Genomic DNA, 21,799 nt, shown 5'->3' on the forward strand with positions numbered 1-21,799 from the left:
CAAAATGTTATACAGTGGGATCCCAGTTTTACAAAGTTCTCAATATTTTATTAAGCTGGGATTGTAAAATTGAGAGAATCCATTCGGTCTCTGAGAGGGACATGAAGGCATTTCAGATTAAAGTGAGTGTTGTAAGTTCCGGTTTTATAAAATTGGGGATCTAATGTAGTATATTTCACTATTTCACTCGGAGGGTGGTGAAGCACTGGAATGGGTTACCTGTGGAGGTAGTGGAATCTCCAGTCTTAGAGGTTTTTAAGGTCTGGCTTGACAAAGCCCTGGCTGGGATTATTTAGTTGGTGTTGGTCCTGCTTTGAGCAGGGAGTTGGAACTAGATGACCTCCTGAGGTCTCTTCCAATCCTAATCTTCTTTGATTCTATGATAGGCCAAGGAATGACCTTATAAAACTTTTTGCTTGGACCATCAAAAGTCAGATTTATGGTCACCAAAAGCTTAGGTTCTGTGGAAGACAGGAGGTTATCATTTAGTGGCATTTTAAAGCTTGGCCTGTAAAGGGAATCACCATGACACACTTGATACATGGTTGGGTTATGGCAACCAAGTTGTACTATAATACAACTGGCACATGTCATGGCAAGGATAACAGCTAGACTGCGGGGGATAGCCATGAGTCAGTCTACCATACGCCTTTCCATTCATACACATTCCCATATTTCCCAAAAGTGTGGCATGGAACTGTTACCCTATAGATGAAAATTAGAGTGATGTGGTTCTCCTCTCTCATAATGCTTTTCACCAATGGAGAAACTATCTGATTGTTGTACTCACTCTTTAGTAGAAGTCTGCATTTGTAAAAGATTAAGGCAGGTCATTTGCATATAAGTTCCTTGGTGCAGAAAGGAGTAATTTTCAACTGTCATGTCTGAGGGCTGACATGAAGTGTGTGCATAGTTTCCTACAGTTATCCATGACATGTAGGCGCATTATTCCATCTTTCATAAGCTGCCAGTCCAATTTTGTGGGGTTTTGGGAAATGCATCCCCTAGGGAATATACACAATCAGCTTGATCTGGACTGCTAATGCTTGCTTTCTGATCTTTACATTAGCAGATCCATAAGACAGGGTTTACATATGTCCTTCCATCTGTCTAGTGTCTCAGCCTCTGATCTGGCTGCTGTCCGTCATTTATTTAAGGAGTAGAGTATCTTTTCCATACGACATATCCTTTGGTTCAACTAATCTGCCAACACACATGCAAACTATTTTTTGCCTTGCCATACATCTTTTTGGAAGATCCATTAGGTCCAATGCACGTTTCAGGTGTAAAAACTGGCAGTGTCTAAGATGACACACTTCCACTCGGTAATGCAGAGAAGTCTTTCGTTCTGCTGCTTATCGCAGGCTTGACCTGCAGATCTGGAGGGAGGATTTTGACTTTAGAGAATGAACTATTTTAGCTGTGTTTCCCAATCATGCAAAGATTACACCCACCAACACCTTTCCTGCCATATGCTCCCTCTCCCAACAATGGAAAAGAAATTCTTTCAGTCAGTGGGACTTAAGGTCACTGAAGGTGGAGACTAGAATTGGGTGAATTTATTTATTCTGTGTATTCTGGTAGTGCCTAGGAACTCAGAGAGGGCCAGCAAATTGCAGCAGACAATTTATTTGACCATTTTAGACCTTTGTCTGTTAATGAATGAGCTAAAAACAAGTTCATTATGTGAAATCGTCCAACTGGTTCTTTATATGAACCTATTCCCGCCTACAGATTGTGCTTGCAAACTCTTCATATAAGTCCTTTTCTTTGAGCATTCACTGTTCTTAATTCCCTGTTGATGCTGCTTGTTTGGTTAAATGCTCTTGTTGTTTCTGTTTCCATCAAGGGCTGTCCAAGTGAGTGTTTACAATACAATGAAACATGCAAATACACAAGCAAATGTGAATGTGATTTGTGCCAATGGTTGAAGGAGATGAGGGAAAGGGTCCAGGAATACCTGCTGAAGTGAATTCATGCTGTTGGCTGCATTGTTTGGCCTTATTTGTACCTGTGTTTAGAAATACATTTTGCACTTTTAGGAGGTTGCACATTTCATTGCTTCTGTGGGCCAAGCTCATTGCACACACCGGCTGCTCTTCAGGGTTGCCAGGTGTCTGGTTTTCAACCAGAAAGTCAAGTCAAAAAGGGGACCTGGCAGTGTTCGGTCAGATATACTGTCCAGACACCAGAAATCTGGTTACTGTGGGGGGCAGAGGGGGCACCAGGTCATCAACCCGCACTAGCCCCTGCTCAGCCGGGGCCACCTCTTACCTGCAGGCAGGCAGCAGGCTCTGAGTCAGGCTGCATCTCCCATCCCAGCTCTGGAGCAGAGGGAGCCGAGTTTGGGGGAGAGGGAGCAGGAGAGGATCCAGCGAGGAAAAAGGAGGGTGAGAGCAACAGGAGGAGGAGGAACCGGGGGTGGGGTCTCAAGGGAAGAGATGGAGTAGGGGGTGGGACCTGGGGAAGAGACACAGCTGGGGTGGGGTCTTGAGAAAGAGGCAGAGCAGAGGGTCCAGTTTTCAGAAAGTTGGCAATGCCAGCCTTCTTGCATCCCTTCATTCTATGTGTCACCCTGCCATCCCCCTCTATTTTAGGGACTTGCTGCAGAAGCACTGGGGCCTTCAGCTCTGTGGCAGCCCTTCTGGATGGGTACTGAGAAGCATGGACTCCCTGGGAGCTTGAGGAGCCCCAGGTCCATGGTAGCTCACCTGGCAAGCTGCCTGGGAACTGAAATGTTCCCAAGTCAGTTTTGCTGGTGGAAAGTCATTCTCTTAAAAAATTTCCAACCAGCTCTACTCTTTCAGTGTTGCCAACTCTGAGTCTCTTTAATGATCTTTAATGTTTTCTTAAAACCCCAGCTCCTGGAGTCCTGTGATTATCCAAAAAATTCAGGTTTCATTTTTTTAAAGTAAATTCCTACACCTCATAGTTGAGGAGAAAAGATTAATAATGTGACTTCTTAAAGGCTTGTGATAGACCCAGGACAGTGGAAACAGCAGAGTTGTAGAAGGGAGATATACTGGCCACTGGATAAGAAGTTTTCTGTTCCTTGGGTGACCAGAGCAGGGGCTGCTCCAGGCTAATGAGAACATGTGACTCCAATTAACTTGCTAAGAGTCAGATGAGGCTGTTAAGCACCTGACTCTAATTAAGGCCCCTCTGATGCTATAAAAGGGCTCCCTCCAGTCAGGCCAGGGGGAACCAGAGGAGAGGAAGTGTGTGTGAGGAACTGGGAGCAAGAGGCATGCAAGAAGCTGAGAGTGAATAGGCATACTGCTGGAGGACTGAGAACTACAAGCATTATCAGACATTAGGAGGACAGACTGGTGGTGAGGACAAAGAAGGTGTTGGGAGGAGGCCATGGGGAAGTAGCCTAGGGAGTTGTAACTGTCGTGCAGCTGTTCCAGGAGGCACTCTAGACAACTGCAGTCGACAGGGCCCTGGGCTGGAACCTGGAGTAGAGGAATGGCCCAGGTTCCCCACAAACCTCCCAACTCCTGATCAAACACAGGAGGAATTGACCTGGACTGTGGCTTCTACCAGGGGGGAAGGTCTCTGGGCTGTTTCCCAACCCACAGGGTGAATCTGTGAGGCAGGCAAATCCACCAATAAGCACAGGACCCACCCAGGTAGAGGAAGAATTTTGTCACAGGCTCAGAAAGCAAATAAAAATCTTGTGATATTTGAACATTTGGGGTTGGCAACCCTTCTTGGTCCTCTTGAATTGAGGCTTCAGTCTTCAAATTATGTTCATATTATCATCTTGGTCTCCTTCCAACCTCTTCTACTAGTTGGTTCCAAATATGGACTGAGAGGAGAATTCATCCTTAATATCATTTGAATCAGGTTTTCAGCTCTTCCTCAGAACTGAGGAAAGGTGAGATTATCCTAATGATAATAATAATTATCCCACTGATGATCTGCCTGTTAAATAGGTATCAAAATAATGCAGAATTCTTCCAGAACGTAAAGAAACAAGATATGAGAGTTCATTGTGGTGTTACAACAAAAGTAGAAGAGAAACAGCATCTACAAAGCAAGGGTGTTATTTTTCAAGAGACAGAGCTGAGTTGGTTATTTTGGCCCATCAAGTATTGAAGTATCCGTAACAAACCTAGCTCCTTTGTGAACGTATATGTGGGGTTTTATTGCTGTTGTGGGCCTGGTTCCAAGCCTTTCTTTTTCCAGCAGCAAATGTGTGTTTCATTTTGTTGCATAGAGTTTATGTGCAGGAGGTCTCTGTAAATATTCAGCAATAATTAATGTCAAAAAATGAGATGAGAGGAGCAGAGACCTTGAGCTTATTCTCTTTTCTTTTCAGTTTTTACTGCTGAACACTAATTAGGATAGAGACCAGAGGGAGGGTTAAAAGGTTAAGCGTCAGATATGGAACACCAAGGCTCCTTGGACCCCCCAGCTGCAAACCCTAGTAGGGTCAACTAAACCAGGCCATTGACTGAATGGGTCTGTCATGGAAGATCTTAAAACGTTAGGTCCTGTCTGCTAGGCCAGATGGCCAGATGCACAGAGGGTGGGTGAGAGTCCACAAGGGATGGATGACAAGGTGCAAGAAGCCTCTTTCTCCCTCTCTGGGTAAGTCCATGGCAGCGAGCCACCCAGAGTTGGGCTTGGAGCCCAGTCCTGGACGTCTGGAGAGGCGGGTGGGCTTCAGAGTCTGAGGTCCAGTCGAAGCTGCAACTTCAGAGCACTGTCTATGCAGCTATTTTTAGACTGCTAGTGGGAGCCCCTCTAGCCCGAGTCTGTCAACCTGAGCGGGGGGGCTGGCGACCGCAGACTGAGTCGACATACACCCAATGCTATGGTGCAGGGACTAGCCACCGTGTAGCTTGGAGGCCCAGGCCCTGCCCTGATATCTGCCTGACCGCATGTTGAAGAATGGCAACAAAGCAGGCCAGAGTCACTGCTTCCCCCTTCCTGGGCCTGCGGAGCTGTTTGGGCCTGGAAACCAGGAGCCGGTGTGATAGCTTCTTTGTCAGTCTGTGATACTCGGGACCACCAGGAGGGGAGGAAAGCTGAGTCTTTTGATCACAGTTCCTTTTAGGGTGCCTGGAGTCAGCCCAGTGGTTCCACACACCCCAGTGCACCTGAAGGATGTCAAGTGTACGATATGGCTTGTAGTTTCAACTAGGAACCAGAGATAGGACTTGGCTGTAATTAATATTTATAATGGAAAGTACTTAGGCAACCTAAATATAGGGATCAGTACCAGATCTCTCTATAATAGTGGATTTTGTAGAGACTTCTGGAAACAAACACAACCTTTGATGCTCTCTGGCTCTGAGTCTGATTAACACAGCCTTTGCTGGCTAGTGTCACCACAGGGGGGCTCCCTATGTCCTGGCCTGGATCATGGAAAGGACTATAGGGACACTAGGCATCCATCAGTGCTTCCCTTAAGAGTAAGGGTCTGTTCTGGTATCCTAGGCCATAAAAGCTTCTCCCACGCCTACCTGTTGTGCAATGTGCTCTACAGTTATTGTCAGCCTGGCTGTTCTTGGATGCTCTGTGATATAAAAGGTGACATATAACCATCAAGTATTATTAGAACAGTAGCCGCTCATTCATTGGAAGCAGAGTTCTGATTCCATAAGAGAGTCTGGTCATGACAGAAGTTTGTTTGCAGTTCTTTCTGAAATGATTGAGCTACTGGATTCAAAGGAAGGCTGACTTATTCCGTGACCACTCACTTTCTCTCTGTAGGTTAGGAGAGCTTCAGTGGTTCACCAAGTAATACTCTCAGATGCTGAGATAAGAATGATGCCACCTGCTCCTCAAATATTGCATGCATAAGACAATGTAAGCATGAAAAACAAAAGGCGTTTAATAGAAGAAAGGATGTAGTATGGTTTTGTGGTTAGTTCACAGTTCTTTGACTCAAGTGATCTAGTTTCTATTCCTAACTCTCACACTGACTTATTGAGTGACTTTGACCAAGTCATTTTATCTCTGCACCTCAGTTTCCCCAGATGTATTATAGGGATAATGTTTCTAATTACTTTCTTCAGAGAGGGTGGAGGGGGGCTTGAGGCTTAAGCAGTTATGGTGAAATTCACTCTATTGCAGAGGTCATCCAGCTCAAGGCCTCTGCACCACTTACATCCCACTTAAGCCCTCCAAATATAATTTAAATCAAATGCAGAGGCCTTGTGCCAAGTGAATTTCACTCAATGTTTGTGAAGCATTTTCAGACTCAGATGCAAAATGCTACAGAATTGCTAAATAGTATAACTGGAGCTATAGCTAATTTGCTTAAAACATACATTCATTGGTATATTGTTTTAAATTCTTGGATATAAGAATGAGTCTTATTCCAGCCAAAAGGGCTTTGGAGAAGCAGCAAGGGAAGTCTGTTTTAACAGAACTGGTTTGTGGAAAATATCCTTACACCAATTCTTTCTTTATTATTTGACTTATCTCCATGTTACAATGGTTCAGCATGTAGAGTCTGGAAAAACATCAGGGTAACGAGGGCAGAGTGAATATCAGATGGAGATGACGGATGGATAACAGGCAAATTACTGTATATTTCTCATGGGTCACTTGGCCTCAATCTTGAAAAGAAAAAAAAATAGGAATAAAAATAAAAGACAACTGAAACAGATAAAACAGACAGTGTTTCTGATGATCAAGTATGGTGCAATTTATTCCCCACAACGTACTTGCTCTTTGAAAATGTGTCCTCCTTGCAATTCACTGTAAATGAATTCTACTTTCAGTCTGAAAAGGTTGTTGTGTAGAAAGAGCACGATTCAGTTTGCCAGAACTACACCATCTTGCGTTCACCCCACATCCTCTTTTTCCTCCCAAAAGCTGGCCATCCAGGAAAAATTCTCATAGTTCTTTATAGTTAGTTGGCTTAATTTGCGGTTGATCAGCTTAATTATTGATTATGAAGATAATAATGGCCATATTGGGTCTGACTAAAGGTCCATCTAGCCCAGCATCCTGCCTTCTGACAGTGGCCAATTCCAGGTGCTTCAGAGGGACTGTAGAGAACAGGTGATCATCAAGTGATCCATCCCCTGTCAACGATTCCCAGCTTCTGGCAAATGGAACACCATTCCTGCCTTCACAACATCCTCTAGCAAAATGTTCCACAGGTTGACTATAGCTCCAGTTTTTCAAGCTGCTCAGCAGCCTCTACTCTTACTGCAAGAATGAGCTCAAAGCTTTGCACCACTGCTAATAGTAAACTATGCGGAGGAGGAAGCTACCGAGATAACACATTTGTGTTCCTCAGCAGCACAATACTATGCAAACCCATAGATGTAGTCCCCTGTGAAACTGGACAGTGTAACTGTTGGGGTGGGTGAATTATTTTGGATATATTAAGAGTCACTGTGAATCTTTGCCTAAAGCTCAGACTAAAAGGTTGACATCTGAAACACATTGGATAACCTTTTGCACCATTTCTTCCTGAGCCTCTACTGTTCCCCATCCAGCCAGGACCAGCAGCTGAAGTGTAAAAAAAATCTGTTCTCACTGTATTTCTGAATCTCAGCCCAAGTTTACAAAAGGATTTGGTGAGGATTTATGAAACATTTGAGAGAAATCTGTGCTGAGATTTGAGTAAGCCCTTCTCTCTCTTTACAAAAGTGAGTTTAGTTGGCCAGAAATTAGGCAAAAATTGGTAATTTCAGGGGACATTTGCTTTGAGACTTCAAATTGGAATTCAAAAGTGAAATCTGATTCTGTTCCCACTTACATTAGATTTACACTGGCATAACTACATTACAGCCAGTGGGATTACTCTGGATTTACACCAATGTAAATGAGAACAGAAATCGGCCCAGAGTACAGACCAAAACTAACCAGAAGAGAAAGAAAAGTGAGTGTAGCTCAAAACTTGGATCAATTCCCTTTGAATTCCCCTCTTTTGAACAAACCAAACTCCAGGATTATTCAGATTAATGGTTGTCATTCAGACCATTAAATAGATATTGGCCATTTGGAACATTCAGAAGTTGCTTATGGGCATTTGTGTAAAATACAGCTGTATTTTGTATTAGAGATTCCTTAGGGGAAAGTCCAGTAGAGTAGTCTAGGGATGAAGCCAGTAGGATTCTATAGAAATTACTCCAGACTATTGGAATTTAATAAAGAATAACTTCTTATAGCAGGAATATGCTTAATTTATTCCGTTCTGTAGAATGGTTCAAAAGTCCTGTAAAAAAGCTGTAATTTTCTATCAAATGCTCTAGTATTTTTCTGTAAGGATGAGTTTACACTAAATCCGTCCAAAGTTTGCAGAAATTCCCCAGTTTGACTCTGGCTTTGGTCCCTATAGTAAACCAAAGCAAAATTCAGAATCTAAACGTATTCAAAATGTTAGATAGTTCAGCTGCGTATTTGTTTAGATTGTAAGCTCCTTGGGCCAGGGATTGTCTTTTACCATGTGTTTGGCAACCCGTTGGGGCCAAATAATAAGTAATTCATATCTCGACCCAAATTTTATAACACTGCTGCAATTACTATTGAGGCTTTTGATGATGGTCTAAATCTAAAACATGACAAGCTTGAATCACCAGAACCATAAGAAAAGCCAAGATGAGCTTAACATAGACTCAGTTTGTAGAAAGTTTATTATGTAGAACACCATTGTATCAGCTGAAAAAAAAACCCGGACACCTCTCATAAACATTCAGGTTTTTATCCAGTTGTTTACATCACTTTACATCATCTCCTTGGAGTCCTTTAATTTATTTTATCCTCTCCAAACATTTCTCTCTGTTCTTCAGACAGAAGAGCAGATCTAGGAAGTCTTGAGGACATTTTGCTGCAGTAAACAAACCGAAATTCCTAAACAGATTCAAAGTTGTAAGTGGGACAATACTTGGAACGTACGTTTGTAGATTGAAGCCAGTCGTCTCCTCTTTTGGTTGCTGCCAGGACTACAATTTCAGGTTTGGAGTTCTACTTGCACATAGGCAGTGGGCCGGATTCAAATTGGAATCAAATACTTTGCTGTTCTTGCAACATTTTGGTTACACCATACTTCATGCTTCTGTCTCATCCAAACCATCCAAAGTAGCTCTGAAAGCCCTAGTCTCTATTAATTATCATCATCCTCATGATTTATTATTAAACACATGGCCGGTGTCACAGATTTATACTGCTCTAAACATAGATAAGACATGTTTCCTGCTCCAGAGGATTTATTGATTCTGTCTTAAATGACTAGGAAAACTGAGTTTACTACCAGGAACAAGTCTTTATTGTAAGGTCAGACAAAATTGTACTGGAAACCCTGGGAGACTATACATCTTCATTGGATGTAACCATTTTATGCAGATTTTTAACATACACATAACATCACACTTTAAAATAAAAGAAAGTAAAAGCCCAGAAAATGCCTGTATTTTGGAAGAGGGTGGATCAGGGGTTGCAATAAATGGAATAGATTAGATTGTATAACTGTTAGTGGTGACAGAAGATCAGAAAGGCCGTGTTTTACTGTAGCATCCTTCTACTGCATCTCCAAAAGCAATATGTTCTAAAGACAAAAGCTAGGGAATTTCAGTACACCCAGCAAGGACCTAATGAATGAAAATGCTCCTTGCTGAACAGGAATAGTGAAGAGAGCCATCGGTACGTCAGAGACTCATGTAGGGTTTAAAGCATGGATAGTGGAGGAGGAATGAAAGCGCTTGGGAACATAGCGGAGGACAAAAATAAAACCAAACTGTCACACTTGCTTACACACACATTTGAGGTGTAGTCAAGTGAAAGGTGTCTCTCTGCGACAGTTGGGTATGTAGGTTCTGTGAGAAAGACAGCTCCATTCCTGGCCACTTAAGATTGAGAAACCACAGGGAAAGTGAAGTTAAAATATAATTCCAGGTCCCTATGCTGTATGTCTGTCTGCCAAATGGCCCTGTATAAGGGCCAGATGCTGGTTTCATTGACATTGGGGAATCTTGCCATGCAATGGGACCAAGAGTTGGCCTGGAGTGATCATTGTTGATCATGTCTGGCATTGTAATGTCTGTAGGTGGTTATCCCAATGGTCGTTTACCCCTGAAGAGGGGAATTCAAATTATGCTTTGGGTAATATGTGAAAACCACTTTGGTGGCTGTTCTTTAGTACCAAGCAGACACTGGTTCACATATTAGACCACAGCATGCTTTGACATTACTGGCAGTCACTATCCAAGATAGGCCCCAAGACTAGAACATTAGAGGGTGTTATATCCTATAATGCTTAGGTAAATGAGGTGCATCAACGTCGCCTCATTGGGAATCTAGCTTGTAACATTTGCAGGTCAGAACTGAGTTGCACTGATAATGGTACTGGGGGAAGCTTGCTCTGAGCCTGCCTGAATCTATAGCTGGCTCAAGCCAGTACTACCAATTCCTTTGAGGATCATCAAATTCACACAAAGTTTAAAACAAGGTGGACTAGCAGCAAATCAAGGCCATCTTATGCAACTAATTCAAACCTGAAATTGTAGTCCTGACAGCACCCAAAAGAGGAGACAATGCCTTCTACTCTGTGGAAGTCTGAATTTATGTACAAGGAGAGAAGAGCTGCTCTTTTGGCGTTTAGGAATTGACTGCCCTCCCTACTGCATGGAAAGATAGACTAATGAATGCCTCCTTCTGGAGATGGAGGGATGAGAGTAAGCAGCATTCCTTTTAAACATGGTAATGAGAGCAGGCAGTTGGAGGACAGAGGAGTATGAAGGCCCTGCTCTGTTTTGTGTGATGTCCTGTGGATATTTTGTTATTCAGTCTCTTTGTTTTCCTGCTGCAAAGTGACACTTGTCTTTGAACATTAAAAGCAAAACAAAGTCAAGTGAAGAAAAACTTAAGGTTGAGTGTCGGGAAACATTTCCTGACAGTGAGGGCTAGAAGGCTCTTCTCACATCACAGAAACAACCACATTTAATAACTGTTGTTAGGCTGGACTGAACTGCAACCCAGCTCATGTGAATAGGCTCAAACCATGGAATCCTCAGGTTAAGACACTGTGCTCTATTTCAGATCTCTGCTTGCGTGAAAACATGTTGTTTTAGGCTCTCCATGCAGGTTAGCCTTGTCTGGGTCTAGCCCCGATGACTGAGCCACAATCAAGTATAAAAGCTATTGGTAAACTTGACTGTATCTAAATACAATACATTTTCCTAATATGATTTGGCACCGATATCTGACAAAGTGGAGTTCAGCAGAGTGGTACCTGTTGTGCAGGAGACAGGGCCCACTGTATCAGGGATAGGGATCAATGGGTAGGTAATGGGTCTGTTGTCCAGAAGACTGGCCTCACTGACAGGAAATGGGCCTGCTCTCTAGGACCCAGGGCTCAAATAGATAGGAGATGGGCCTGACATATGGGAAAGGGAAATGGATTGATCTCCATATATGGGAGATGGTATGCGTGCTGGATAGGGGATGGAGCTGTTGCATAAGAGATGTACTGCTGGATGAGCTAACAAGCCTGCTGGATGGGGGATGGAGCTATTGTATAGGAAATGTGCTGTCAGTTGGGCTATGGAGTCTGTTGGAGACAGATGAAGCTGTTGTACAATGCAACTCTGGAGTGCTCTCCACTCTATAGGATAAAACTGCATTAGACAAATATGCCTGGGTGAACATCTGGGTGGGAATGTGCATGGAATCTAGTATGATTCAGTGTCCCCAGTGGTCAAAAGCAGCCTGTAGCCGTTCTATGTCTAAAACAGATTCTAGCAGGGCAGACCTTTTACTAATGAGCTCATTGTGGTTTTTTGAGCTGGGCACACTCAAGGCGTCACAGGTTTTTTTCCATTACAGGGGTTACATATGCCTTGTTGTGTTTTTGTTTTGTTTTGTTTTCCGCACAGACTTGCCCTGACAGTTCCCCCATTCAGGTTTATATTGGAGGCACCATCTCGAGCCAATGGATTGATGAAATATATTGCTGGCACTCACGGAGAGATGCATAAAGGAGTATTTCTAATGACAGTTGGAAGGGCTTTGATCCTTTTCCAAAACTGCACTCATGTCTTTGAAATGTGAGTTTGGCACTGGTGCAGAGGCTGGGTTCCTTCGTTCTCTTTGGCATGGGTCCATGTGACGGGCGTTACGTCCTCTATCATGGGACCCACATAACCTTGAGAAGAGTAAGTGAGGCTCATAGATTGCACGGAATCAGATATTCTGGACTGATAGCAAAGAAGCAGCAGCAGCCAGAGGAGAGTCAAATCAGTCCAACACAATCACTGAAAACTGTTCTGACATAGTAACTGTAGGGTCTGCCGTCAGTGGCTGGATAAGAACTGCAGAGGTGGTTAATCTGTGGCTCTGTGTGTGTACTAATGTGGCGATGAGGGACATGGATGGGAGATTATTAGAAACATGGAAAGGAAGGAAGGAATAGATTTCTAAACCATATTTTCTCTTGTTCTTTCCCCCACACTTCAAAACTTTGCATGGAGCCCCATAAATATGCTCTGATCATCTTGCATGTATACACACTCCCAAACTTACACTTATCCTTTTGTGTGTGTGTGCATGTTTACATACATATACCCAAGGGACTGGCCTGAACATGATCTTAGTGTGTTCATGTATATATGCAAAAGGTCACAATGTATACGTGCCAGGGGAGTCACACACACAATCTCCAAACACACCCCAGTTACACCCACCTATTATGTCCAGGGCCTACTCAATGCTCATGCCCACCACTCCGTCTGGTCCTTGCACCCAGCCTTGCCTCTGTCTGCCCCTGCCTTGAACTCCTCCTTGTCTGATACACTGCTCGCTCAAGTTTCTGCCCTCTGATGTGACCCCTAACTGTCTTCTGACTACTGACTCCAGCTCTGGCCCTAGTCCTTGATTCCTGGCACCCCCTCTGACCACTTGGCCTGACACCTGCTCTGACCACTAGGCTAGACAGCCCTTGTACTGATTGGCTGACATTCAGCCCCCTTGCAAAAACACTCTTCGCATCCTGTCCTCACACCTTCATATCCTAATCACCTCATTCACTGACTTTGACCAACTCCCTGTATCAAATGGCAGATGCTCTCCAAACCCCTGGGTCAGTCTGTACCACATTATGGGTCCAATTCCAAAGAAGGGTAAGCCAGTGGAATTATACCAGTTGTGAACAGGACCCATTAGTGAGGTACCAACGGCCCTGGCTAGTCAGAGGCTGATGTACTCAGCTCTGGGTTAGCTATGGTAATATTCCATTTACAAACCATCCCTGAAGCTGAAAGAGTGTATTGTGAGTGCAAGACAGAGAGAGGTTGTGCTAGAGGGAATGGGAACAGAGTATAGCTGGGGAATGGCTTGTGAACATATTAGGCAAAAAGGTAACTAGGAATTAGGAGGTGACAGCTTAGCTTCTTTGGAACTGCAGGAGAATGAGGCTACAACTGCTGGAATGCTCTACTGCAGGGGTTCACAAACTGTGGGTTGGGACCCGGTCGCGACCCCATTTTAATGGGTTGCCAAAGCTAGTGTTGGCCTTGGGTCCCAGCAAGTCTGAAGCTAAGATGACCAGACAGCTAATATGAAAAATCGGGACAGGGATGGGGGATTATAGGAGCCTATATAAGAAAAAGACCCAAAAATCAGGACTGTCTCTATGAAATTGGGACATCTGGTCACCCTATCTGAAGCCCAAGCCCAAGCCACACCACCCAGGGCTAAGGTTACATGCCACCTACCCAGGGCAGAAGCCTTTGCACTTCAGCTTGGGACCCACATAACCTTGAGAAGAGGCCGGCGGTGCTCGGGCAGGCTCGGTCTTTGATCCCCCCTCCTGGGATTGTGTAGTAATTTTTGTTATTAAAAGGGGGTCAAGATGCAATGACGTTTGAGAACTGCTGCTCTAATGTACAGTTGTGAGGGCTTCGTGTAGGCCCTACGTTCTGTCTGCTTCTAGCATGAGCAGCAGTAGCCTCTCTCTCTCTCTCAAACACATAAATGTTCTCTCTCCAGTGTCTCACACAGTGATACACACACCCTCGCCTATTTACACTTTCTCACACTCCCACAACGTTGCTTTCTGGCTCTCTCTCATTCACTGACATACCATCTCACACGTGCTCCTCTACATACACTTTCCCTCGCACGATGTGACCCACACTCCTACTTAGACCTGCATGCGTGCACCTGCACAATTGCACACTCTCCCACACGGGCTGAACAGTGCACAGCAAAGACATTTCAAAGAAATGAAGAACCCTCTGGCACTAGATTAACCTATAGAATCAGACCATTGTGCAAATATTTGCTGAAACAGGCTCAAGGGGCGGAGGGAGCGGGCTGTGTGTTTATGAGAGATGAACTGAGAACAGTGGAGAGATGAGAAATGTGCAAAGGGTCACAGTGTTGACTTGTCCTTCAGAACTTCAGCCACATCACAGGCCATTGATTTGAAGATAAAAACTCCGTGGAATGGGAACAAAGCCCCTCTTACTGATGTCCCCAAAGAGCGTGTCTTCCTCAGTGAGTCAGCGGGGGCTTGGGGACACCCGACCTTGAGCTATTTTGGAGATGGTGACTTCAGTGACTGGCAAGTAAACTATAACGGAAATGTAAGTCTGTTTTCCATTGGGGTGTCCTCCAGGGAAGGACAGAAAGATCTTGGTGCTGAGCCAGCTCCCCTAGGTTTTTTTTCTATTTTGCCCTTCTGGGAATGGAAGCCTTGTCAAGTATGCAAGGAACTCTGCTCACTGAATGTGAGTGCATCGAGTTCGTGAGAGCCGCACGCACGCTCCTAAGGAAAGGAGGACTACAGGGAGCAGTCATCCTGCTGAAGTATTCGGTTCCCTGCTAGAGTGGGTCAGGAACTTTTCAGCAAAACATTTCTTTTTCACCAGAAAATGCCAATTCATCAAAAACCAAACGGTTTTTGCAGCAAGGTGTCGGTTTTGACACAGCTTGGCTTGAGAAGGTTTCTCAGGTTCAGTATGAAATTTTTGGAGTGAGAGAAAGATCAGAGAAAGATCAGAGAAGTTAACCTGGGTCCCTCACATTCCAGAGGTGTGGCTTAACCACCAGACTATTAGCTGTTCTAGGTCTGGGGGCTGTCTGGTTTTGACTACTTATTCCATCTTGGACCTGAGAAACCTTCCCTACAGAAGTGTAGCAGAACTAGAAAGGGGTTCTCTGCCTGATATGGAGCAAGAACTAGAACGTAGTTCTCCGACAACCCAGATAAATGTCCTACCCACTGAACTATTTGCTTTTCACAATTTTATTTTATTTTATTTTGAAAGGCCTCGGTTTTGTTCTGCATGAGAACAAAACCAAATGTGAAAACCTCAAAATTATTCATGAAATGGAAGTCTTGTTTTCTAGCTAGCCTTACTTCCTAATAAATTATGCTTTATTCTCAAAGTGTTCCCTGACCATGTTGGTCTTAAAACCAAGGGTGATTGTGGTCCAGTAGATTGAGCATAGAACAAGGAGTTACCAACTTGAGTTCTAAACTTTAACTTGGTGACACACCTTGGGGCTCTCTGTGCCTCATTTATCCCATCTGACAAATGGGAACAGTGATGCTCCTCCACATTTCATATTTCCTGGCACAGTGGTTAATAACAGGAGGTCATGTGGAGTGGGGCTAGAGAACCAAAAATGAGGGAAAGGGAGTAGTATTACTCTTGGCAGGTCTTTAAGGAAATCACATCATTTGCTATGATGGATAATCAGCTGAACATGAGCTCCCAGTGTGATGCTGTGGCCAAAAGGGCTAATACAATCCTTGGCTATATAAACAGAGTAATATCAAGTAAGAGTAGAGAAGTTATATTACCTCTGTATTTGGCATTGATGCGATCACTGCTGGAAAACTGTGTCCAAGTCAGGTATCCATAATTCAAGAAGCATGTTGAATGATTAAAGGGTTGGAAAACATACCTTCTAGTGACAGACTCAAGATCCTCAATCTATTTAGTTTATCAAAGAGAAGGTTGAGGGGTGACTTCATCACATGTTATAAGTACCTTCATGGAGATGAAAAAATTGGATAATGGGCTCTTCAGTCTAGCAATCAAAGGTATAAAAAGATCCAATGATTGGAAGTTGAAGCTAGACAAATTCAGATTAGAAATAAGGGGCAAATTTTTAATAGTGAGGGTATTTAACCATTGGAACAACTTATCAAGGGTTTTTTTGGTGGATTTTTTTAATCAAATGGATTTTTTTTTCTGAAAGATCTGCTCTTGTTCAAAGAGGAAATTGATTCAGGGAAGTCCTATGGCCTGTGTTATGCAACAGGTCAGACTAGATGATCACAGTGGTCCCTTTTGGCCTTATCTGTGAATCTGCAAATTTGAATTACTTCTCCAAACTGAGCCAAACCTCGAAAAACTTTTAAACTTTGTAAAATTTTCTGCATGAAAAGAGTTGTGCCAGGACTGTATCCTTGCAGCCCCCATCAATGAGATGATTCTGATCTCAGATGACTTTTACACCAATGTGACACCATTGTCTTGGTTGCAGGGGCAGCTCCAGGCACCAGCTCACCAAGCTATTTCTGTTGAAAAAAAGAACAAAGAATACCTGTGGCACCTTAGAGACTAACAAATTTATTTGGGCATAAGCTTTCTTGGGCTAAAACCCACTACATCTGAGGCATCTGATGAAGTGGGCAGAGTGACCAGACAGCAAGTGTGAAAAATCAGGACAGGGGATGGGAGGGTAATAGGACCCTATATAAGAAAAAGACCCAAAAGTCAGGACTATCCCTATAAAATCATGGCATCTGGTCTCCCTAGAAGTGGATTTTAGCCCACGAAAGCTTATGCCCAAATACATTTGTTAGTCTCTAAGATGCCACAGGTACTCCTCGTTCTTTTTGCTGATACAGACTAACACAGCTACCACTCTGATACCTATTTCCAATGAGTTGTCAGCAGGGCAGACTGGCTAAACTCCTTTGTGTCGGCTTGTTTCTCAGGAGAGCTGGGAAGGGGATAGGTGAGGGTGCATTAAGAAGTAGAATAGGAAGTAGTACATGTAAACCTGGAAGTTTTATATCCTGATTATCGCTTGTATTTTTGACTCCCTACATCCTTTGAGTGCAGTGAAACTAGCTCATTTCTTATAGATTTATTTTGGTGCTGTGCATTTGTTGAGTCTGAATGTACAATATCTGATACCCTCAGTATTTTCCCATGAGGTACTGGCTGCTTTGCTAATGAGGCATCAAGAGAGGAAAGCAGATTTGTGTCTTTGTGCCAACACCACCACTTTCGACATCAACTTTTCCCTCGATTTTTTGTTTGTTTCAGTTCTGTTAGAACACTGCCTGATTTCCTCACCCTCCCTTCACCTCCTTACACTGCACTCCATTGGATTAGAGTGTTATGGTACGACAGGAACTTAATGGGTAGCATGGCATATTCTTTGGCAACATCTGTGCCTGTGCCCAGACAAGGCCATTTCACACCTTTCCTGGAATACTCCAAAGGAGAGCTAAAGATTCTCAGAAAAGGCTTTGAGTTTGGGGGCTGGGTTTGCCTCCTCAAAGTCGTGTGCTCCTACAACCCTGCAGATGTCCCAGGATTTGTGAGGAAATCCCACAGTTCTTGGGGGATCTGAAACAGGCTTGGGGAATTTACTCAATGACCTAGTCCTTATTCTCTCATAGAGCACATCTCCCTCAGAAGCCCTGTTGCCAATGGTTACTAGGCCTACTCCTTCTCCAGGCAGGTAGATGGAAGGGACCAATAACCTGTGGGAGTAGATGCTGGTTCAGTGGGAATGATGCCACACAGAACAGTTCTCACCTTGCTATCTGCTAAACCCACATAGGCCTGACCACTCAGAGCTTATGTGGGGACAGAGGAAGAGGAGAATGCGCCTGTAACAGCTCAGCTCCCCTCTCCACCCAAACACACACGAATACTAATTCAGTCTTAGAACCCCACACTCAGGCTAAGTGTGGATTTTCCATTCTGCCATGTAATATAGACAGGCAAGAAACAGGGATCACATAGCTGTCTCCTCTGACAGCATCATAAGCTAGGTCATTTTTTCTTCCCCCTTTTCCTATTTTCTAAATTCTGTCTATAATAACCTCTCAGGAACTTGCTGCTGAATTGTGTTTCCCTGCCGATCTTATCATCTTCCATTTGTCGAACATTGCTTTGCTTTGCTTCTTTGCGGTGTTTTAATAAACCAAATCTAACCTTATTGTGTTTACTTCCTTCTCCTTGGCACTCGTTTGCTTTTGGATATCGCAACATACTGTAACCAGGACCCTCAGTCAGGCTTAGACTTTCTGGACCTCAGCATGAATCTCTTCCACTGGGGCTAAAGGAATAACACCAGGAGCTGGTAGCAGTAATAGTCTGTTACCATCTGCTGCTAGAGTGAGGATATGAGACTCCTTGCTGCTGTGTTATGGAAGCAGGAGTATAGGCAACAGTAACAAATTTAGAGCATGTATAGAAGGCAACTGTTTACATAACTGGGTTGACCAGCCATAATAGTAATAATAAAAAGGATTCTGTGGCAGCGTCAGGAAGGTAGACAATTCAGGGTATTTACCTTGAGTGTTGTGAGCCTTCATTGATCAATACTTAGTGAGATGAAATCCCCAGATGAAAGGCTCTATATAAATGCAAATTATTATGCCATATTTAGGATTAGGATGTTAAAATGTTCTCAACTGCTTGCCGTTCATTGGTTCATAAGGATCTCTACCTGGCTTTCAGCGTTCCAGTACTCCCCCAGTGCTGGTAATGTTGTTAGTAATAGTTCATTTATCTGTTTCAGAGCATACTTGGATGTCAATGAACTGAAGAACATACTCAAACTCGATGGATCCACACACCTCAATATCTTCTTCGCTAATTCCTCTGAGGAAGAGCTGGCTGGAGTAGCGACCTGGCCGTGGGACAAGGAAGCCTTGATGCATCTAGGTCAGTCTTAAAAGACGCTGCCCCTTTGCAAAGTTTTCTCAGGGGGAGCAAGAAGAGAAGACAATTATGCATTAAGCCCAGTTCTGATTTCTTATCTTTCCACTAATAGTCTTATATAGTCAAGGGAAAAAAAATTCCATAATTCCCAGCTACTGGCTCACAACCAGGAAAATATTAGATTATAAAGCCAAAGCATATTATGGTATTTCTAGATGATGTCAGGCTGAAAATATTTCACCTTTTAAGTGAAGCTACTTTACAGGGCATCAACCCCATGGGAGCACTTTGCAAAGGAGGTTGTGGGGAGGGCAAGGGGAGAATGCTGGACAGCACTGAATTATTAACCTTTGCCCATTATGGTATTAACCTTAGCCCATTACCTAGAATGTGTGCAGTTAGTTTTCCTCTTAAAATGCAATGCAGGTTTGTTGTTGTTCTATATCAGTTTGCAAAAAAAGCAACCTGCGAAATCGCCATGTTTCTAGTGTTCAATTGAGTGGAACTGGAGAGAATTTGCTACCCTGCAGCTTGGCCTGTGCATTTCTTAGCTAAGGTTGCTGAATATAGCTGCTATAGCCCCAGGTATCCAGAGGAAGCCACACAACCTAGCAGATGAGTCACTACTTGGATGCTTACGGTGCCAGAGGGGTTGTATCCTTCTGAAATGATGGATGAGCCTCCAAAGAGACAGGGAGACAGGTTACTTAAGCACCCAGAAGTCTGGATATGCTTAGCTGCACTACACAAACCTCCTAGTGGCAGCAAAACTGGACTGGAGATCTCATGAGAACAAAGATGATCACATTTTCCAGAGCTTCCTGCATCCAGTGTCACCTGGAAGCAGCAAGTGCAGATTAAGGCAAAATGAACAACAGTGGAGGAAGTAAGTACTGTCATCCAGACTTTTCTGGATTGAGAATAAAGTCCATTTCAGATTAGATTGAGGTTTGGGGGTGTCCATTTGGATCAATTCTGATATTATCCGAGCCAGATCATCTTCAGATAAAGAAGCACAACAAATAAATGGCAAATGTAAAGTCTCTGTAAGAGATATAGGCAGAGCACAGTGTGTGTGTTCCTTCGTTTGTATCATTCTGCATGTGAACTGAACTACGGTATGGCAGCCTCACTGATGGCTGTGCAGTGGTCAGGGAGTCTCCTCTACATTCAAAAGGACGATCCACAGAAAACAGAAGGGTACCACCCTCCCTAGTCAAGCAATTTGGTTGAAGCTGGCCGCTCCACCACAAGCAACCAGCATTTCATGAAGAACTCATCAGGGTCACTCATACTACAGAAGGCAGCTAGTTAAGTCCCAGGATAGAGTTCCCCCAAGAGCCATCACTCCTACACCATTTCTTACAGAGATTCCTGCTGAGACGGAGTGGGATGGGAGTAGATGTGAATGCCCCATAGTCAGCGTTCCTGTCTCATTCCCTACAGTATGTCCTCGTGGATGAAGCTTGGACTGACACAGCTCAGAGACTTCCTAAGAGCCAGTGCTCCTTCTGTAACTTCTTCCAGGACGAGCTGTGTCTAGTGTAGCTGTGAGTTCCCCTCCACCAACACTCCCACAACATTCTCTGCCATGACTCTAACAGCCTAAGACTGAAATAGCCTGGATTGTCCCTAAGAGCTTGGGCCACTACTCCTAGAATTACTCTTGATGGGGTAAGATGGGACTGGAATAGCTGCTACCTCTATAACTGTGGAGAGAGGCCTCTGCTTGGCAAAAAGTCCTTGTAGCACCTCCTGCTGGACCCAGAGAGATGGTGGAGCTCATTTATGGTTTTGATTAGTTGTCCTTTCACTTCTCTAAGGCTGATTGTAAACAGTGTGTCTTAACAAAACAGCTTAAATTCAGCTTCTACGGCTTATTGACCGAATTCATTGACTAGAGGGAGATCTCACTGGAGAGCTAGAAAGCCTTTAACTGACAGTTTGAGGTTGACTCACAGTAATAGTAATAATAATAATTTCCTGTCTTAACAGCCCTTCCTGTCCCATGCTTGGTTTGTGAGATTTTTATTTTAATCTTTCCTTTCTCACTCTCTCTTTCTCTCTTCCATAAATCCAATATGTGTTTAATAAAAAAAATATGAAACCTGCTCTGTAGTCCATATCTAAGTGCTGGAACAGAGCTTGTCTGGGTGAGGTAACTATCTTTTCTGTAAAACTACAATTGATTTAGACTCTTGACAGCTATGAAAAATAGACATCTTAAACAAAGGCAAAAATAAAACAGCTCTGCCCAGCTGATTCTCTGCAGTCCAGCTCCAGTGCTCTTCAGCCAGCCTTTATTGTGATTGCATTTCTGACGTTGGCGCATTGCCAAGATGACCAGTGATGGTAAATCCAGAATGTCGGCTTCCTTAGGGGGCTGTCACAAATTATGTAACAGAGATTCTCTCTGGGTGAAATTCACTCGCCCCTCAGAGCCCAAACACCCGGGCTGCCCGGAGAGGGGCAAGAGGGGCAATTTGCCCTGGGCCGCGGGTCCCGTAGGGACCCCCACGAGAGTTTTTCGGGGCCCCTGGAGCGGGGTCCTTCACTCGCTCCAGGGGGCCCAGAAAACTTTTGCTGTGCCCTGGCCCCCGGAGCTTCTTCTGCTCCCGGTCTTCGCCAGCAGGGGGGTCCTTACCGCCGAAGCGGGACCTGCCGCTGGCGAATTACCACCGAAGCGGGACCCACTGCCAAAGTGCAGCTGGGTCTTCGGTTGTAATTCATCAGCGGGCATCCCTTCCATTCTGGGACCCGCCACCGAAGTGCCCCGAAGACCCGGCTGCACTTAGGTGGTAGGTCCAGCTTCAGCGGCAATTTGGCAGCGGAGGGGGCCGCCGCGGGTCTTGGGGGCACTTCGTCAGCGGGTCCTAGAATAGAAGGGCCACCCGGCGGCAAATTACTGCCGA

General features: G+C 44.2%; 1 protein-coding gene across 1 annotated transcript in view; it reads left to right on the plus strand.

Moving 5' to 3' along the window:
* The window catches only part of PAPPA (pappalysin 1), a 217,566-nt gene that overhangs the window by 42,772 nt on the left and 152,995 nt on the right, over nt 1-21,799 (plus strand). The window contains exon 3 of the mRNA XM_030535942.1: nt 18,745-18,890. Within this exon, the coding sequence (XP_030391802.1) occupies nt 18,745-18,890 (146 nt within the window). The remainder of the gene's footprint in view (nt 1-18,744; nt 18,891-21,799) is intronic.

The sequence above is a fragment of the Gopherus evgoodei genome, chromosome 16, assembly GCF_007399415.2.
Source record: "Gopherus evgoodei ecotype Sinaloan lineage chromosome 16, rGopEvg1_v1.p, whole genome shotgun sequence".
Taxonomy (NCBI): Eukaryota; Metazoa; Chordata; order Testudines; family Testudinidae; genus Gopherus; species Gopherus evgoodei.